General features: G+C 55.3%; 1 protein-coding gene across 1 annotated transcript; it reads right to left on the reverse strand.

Annotated features, from left to right (window-relative positions):
* Positions 1-3624: 3624 nt before the first annotated feature.
* On the reverse strand, positions 3625-4680 carry H3-3B (H3.3 histone B). The gene is made up of 4 exons (XM_084238540.1): positions 4574-4680; positions 4084-4221; positions 3849-4002; positions 3625-3764 (listed from the first exon to the last, which is right to left on the reverse strand). The coding sequence occupies exons 2-4, from the start codon at positions 4209-4211 to the stop codon at positions 3636-3638; spliced, it is 411 nt and encodes a 136-aa protein (XP_084094666.1). The 5' UTR covers positions 4212-4221; positions 4574-4680; the 3' UTR covers positions 3625-3635.
* Between the last annotated feature and the right edge of the window lie 234 nt (positions 4681-4914).

Consider the following 4914-nt stretch of genomic DNA (forward strand, 5'->3'; position numbering starts at 1 on the left):
TGGTGAGGGGCCAGGAAGGGGGGCCCTGCAGAGTGGCGCTGGGGGAAGCTGGCAATGATCGGGAAGTGAGAGTGGAGGTGCAGTACAGCCCAGCCCAGTGGGTCGGCGCCCATTTCCCTGCATTCCCTGCATTCAGAGACACGGGTGAGGGGTGAGGCGGCACCAGAGGTCCCTGGCAGGGGCAGGCCTGGCCAGGGTTGTGGGTGGTCCCCGCTGGCCTCTTGGCCTTGTCTCCCTCCCCCTGGCCTATGTGTGATGGGGACTCTGAATCTTTTGAACAAGAACAGAGTTCAGAAAAGAAGCTGGCCTTGAAGTGTTTGGTTCCCTCATTTTCTTTTATGCCCCCTTACATTTTGTAAACAGGATGTCATTTGTTTTGTCTCTCAGATGCAAATTTTTTAAAAAGATGTATTTATGCATACAAGAGCTGGGGGACAGGCCAGAGATGGGGGGGCGGGGTGAGAGGATTCAGCAGAGACAGAACGGGGAGCAGAACAGGCAGGCTGACTGAAATCCACTGCTGAGGGGAGCAGCGGGTGAGGCAGGAGAGGTCTGCTGCGCCCTGCGGGTTGCTCCCTGTATTTCTTAGATGTAAATTGTCTGATCCTATGTAACAGTCTGGGGTAAAGATCCAGAATCACGGCCACAGGCAGTCCATGAAGCATAACTGCCTAGTAGGGGAGAGGCCTGAGGAGACAGAGATGGGACCTGGGTTCTGGGCAGCAGATTCACAAACATGTGGCCCTCGAGCCACCTTCCCAGGGCACAGGCTGCAGACTCCGGGGTGAGGGAGGCGGCAGGGAGGACAGGACTTGCTTCTGCGCCTCCTCGGAGCTGATCAAGGACTTCTGGCTCTTCAGAATCACCTTACCAGGTGAGTCTGCGGCCTGACGGTGCAGCTGACGGTGAAGGGCATCGACCAATCAATACACAGGGCCCACGCCCCAAAACTGGCACCAACCTGGGCAAACTGACACACCGCTAGGTAATGTGCTCCCACCCCCACCCCGCTGAGCGGGGCCAGGCTTTTCTGGATATTCCCCCATAGGGAATTTTGTGAGATCATCATTGAAATGAAAACCATTAACAATAGTTTCCTAACTTCAAGAACTTTTTGTCTTCTCAATCACGAGCACAGGATGCCTTCTTCAGCTCTTTTGTTTGCTTCCCCCCTAACAGGCTCCCTTCCCTCACCTATTCCCCGGGGTATCTTGTGTGGGCAGCTTCCTAAAACAGCAGTATTTTTGCCTTCTGGGTCAAGTGCACTCACACAAGTGTGTTAAGTGCTTGTTGCCGCTATTCAGACTCCAGCTGCCTGGTAAAATCAAAGACCTTTTTCACCTTCTCCATCAGGAAGCAGAGCAGGTGGGGGTCAAGGTGTTGCCCGCCTTGGGTTACCACAGGTAGCGCTCACAGCCAGCTCATCACCACAGCTAAGTGTCTCCACTCCAGTGTGCTCAGATGCCGCCGGAAACCCCAGGGCACAGGTGTTCCACCACGACGAGATGGTCCTGACTGCCAGGTGTTCTAGACCAGGTTACCATGGACCTTCTAAAACCGTGTATTTTATTGGACCCACCTTTTACATCTCACAAGGCTATTACCCAGAATCTTGAGGCTTCCCAGGTGGTGTGAAGGGTTAAGTCTCAGCACTACGAAGTTATCATCAGCCACTGCAGCAGTTGCATCCCAGATCCCTGGACCAGGGACCCCAGCCAGGGGGCTACCCACAGGGCGCAGCAGACCTTGCCTGTCTCCCCTGCTGCTCCAGATTGTTTCAGTAGATCAGCCTGTTCTGCTCCCCACTGTCTCTGCTGAATCCGCTCATCCCCTGCATCTCTGGCCTACACCCCAGCTCTCGTATGCATAAATCCTCAAAAAAAAAAAAAAGCTATCCCAATTCTTATTCTAGCTTCCCACCCCTTCCAAGGCCCTAAAACTTTAAATATGACAGGAATGTCTACCTTCAAATTTACTTTTGTCTGTTGACTGGCTGTCGTGCCCACATCCTGCCGACTCATACTTTCTACGTCGTGACTTTACCATTGGCCATCAAGGATCAAGAAAACCAGCCTCACGCTGCAAGGGTGTCTTCAGACGGAGAGAGCTACGTCCTCTGGACCGTTAATGTGCCTGCTCTACATGCGCGTCAACAGGCTCACGAACCACCTCAGGTGAGCCCTTGAATTTTAAAGAAATTTATTTTCCTTGTCTTGTGTTGCACCTTGAATAAAAGTATTTTTATTCCTTGAAAATATGGGGGTGGATACTAATACACTTCCAAGCTCACACTGCAGATATGGCAATCATATAGCATTTTTATAGAGAACCGTTTACATGCTTTCTACAATTATCTTTGTAAATGAAAGCTTCCTTTGCCAAGCAAAACGTGATTAAGTCAAACTAGAATACAAAGAACCTAGGTCATGGAAGTAATCAAAGCTCTGTACATTCAGTTTAAGTTTTCGACAGTTGGATAAACAAGTTTATTTGTAAATTTAGTCAACATACATAATTGACCTGAACGCTGCAAAAGGATCAATTTTAAAACCACTTGGAAGGCCATCGCTACGGTGCCTCTCCCGGGCATGCACCAGATGTAACCTAAGCCAACACCCTCAGAACTGGCGGGGCGCAAGAAGCTGGCGCCGAGCGCTGTGCGCTGCCCCGCGCCCAAGTTTACTCTAAGGGTTATGATAATACAAATGCCGCAGGGAAGGCTGCTGTGCTCCTCCTGGTGGGAGAGAAACTCAGTCTAGTTATGAGACCGACCACAACACAAAGGAAAGCTGCTGCAACTAGTGTCGACTATCCGTTAACAGATGATGCTGGTGTGAATTAACTTGTATCTTCTAGAGCCCTTATAAATAAACCCCGCCCCCGTTAGTGTCTGCGTCATCAGCGAGAGAGTTAGTTAACATGTGGTAGAATGAGGACTTATGCAAGGCATAGAATGTGCAAAGCATCACTACTATGAGAACAAGCGCAGTCTAGTCAGGAAAAAACCAACTGGACTCTACGTTACACACACCTTAATGACAAGACTCCCCACCACATGTGGATGTAAAACATTTAATTTAAAAATGTTGACACTACAATATATAAAATAGCTATTATAAATGCACATAGTGTATTCTATAGCTGCCAGGTTTACTTTTTTTTTTTTCGTTTTCTTTTTTAGGAAACTGTAAGTTACACTGTGGTCAAGACTCCTCTTCGCCCTTGAAAAAGCCCACATTCTATCACAGTGATGTATGGTCAGACTTAACAGCCCCAATTGTTAAACACTTGGATCAAGTCATAACCAGTTTTATTGCAAAAGGACCCTGTACACATTTATCAATTCTAGTACCTTAATAGCTACCCAACAAGTCATTAACATACAGAAACATGCATCATGAGAAGCAGGAAGCATCACCCATCCCATCTGCATATTAGCAACTTGTCACTCCTGAGCAAGCGCTCACATCACTGAGGTCTGTGAACAGTCACTTTCGCAGTCATCCTGAGTGAGAGATGGAATGACTTAAGTACAAATGCAACATATTATAAACAATTTCTTACAAAAAAAGTCACAAATTAAACCAAAGTATTGTACAGAATTTACTACAAAACGCCGTAAAAACCGCCGTCCCTCAGGCTCGCTCCCCCCGTATCCGGCGCGCCAGCTGGATGTCTTTGGGCATGATGGTGACTCTCTTGGCGTGGATGGCGCACAGGTTGGTGTCCTCGAACAGCCCCACCAGGTACGCCTCGCTGGCCTCCTGCCGGCAGAGCCCCAGCGTTAGCCTCGGGCCGCGGGCGGGCGGGAGGCCCCCGCCGCCCGCCGCCGCCGCGCCGCGCCTCACCTGCAGCGCCCCGATGGCGGCGCTCTGGAAGCGCAGGTCGGTCTTGAAGTCCTGCGCGATCTCGCGCACCAGGCGCTGGAAGGGCAGCTTGCGGATCAGCAGCTCCGTGGACTTCTGGTAGCGGCGGATCTCGCGCAGCGCCACGGTGCCGGGCCTGCGGCGGCGACGCCCGGGTGAGGGCGCGGCCCGAGCGCGGCCGCCCCGCGCCCGCCGCCGCCATTGTCCCCGCGCCTACCTGTAGCGGTGCGGCTTCTTCACGCCGCCCGTGGAGGGGGCGCTTTTCCGGGCCGCCTTCGTGGCCAGCTGCTTGCGGGGCGCCTTCCCCCCCGTGGACTTGCGCGCCGTCTGCTTGGTGCGGGCCATTTCCCCTCACCTGAGGGGGACGGCCGTGAGCGGGCGGGGGCGGGCCCGCGCGGCGCCGCGGCCGGGGCGCCGCCTCCCTCCGCGGGTGACTCAGGCGGCGGGAGCGGCGGCCTCCCCCGGGCGGGGGGGCGCGGGGAGGAGCCACTTCCCCCCGGCGGGCGGAGGCCCGCGGCGCGGCGGCCGGCGGCGACCCCGAGCCGCCGCGGGGGAGCGAGCGGGCCGCGCCGCCCAGGCGCAGCCCCCCGGGGACCCTCCCGGCCCCGCGCCCGCGCCGAGCCGCCCGCCCCCGGGCTCAACGGCCGCGGCCCGCCGCCTCAACGGCCGCCGGCGCCGCGGCCTCGGCCCAAGCGGCGCCCACCTACCTCCTGTGGAAGTCCCGGGCCGCTCCGCCGACCGCCGCGCCGCTTCGCCCGCCCAACGGAGAGCCGCAGTCGCCAGGCACAGGACAGGCACTCCCCCAACGAACGGCCAAACAGCTCTGCGCTCCAAACCCCCCCGATGCGCCTGGCTTTATACCCACGCTTCACGCTGCGTCTCTGCGTCATAGGACCCTTATTTGCATACACCAACGACTCTTTCTATTGGCGGGCGCCCTCGCCGACGCGCTGACATCCCCCGACACAAAGGCCGTGCTTCGGCCCCGTTCCCTGATTGGTGAACATCTAAGCTGCTGATTGGCTGTTAAAGTGGCCCGCTGATTGGG

The sequence above is a fragment of the Talpa europaea genome, assembly GCF_964194135.1.
Source record: "Talpa europaea genome assembly, chromosome: 7".
Classification (NCBI taxonomy): domain Eukaryota; kingdom Metazoa; phylum Chordata; class Mammalia; order Eulipotyphla; family Talpidae; genus Talpa; species Talpa europaea.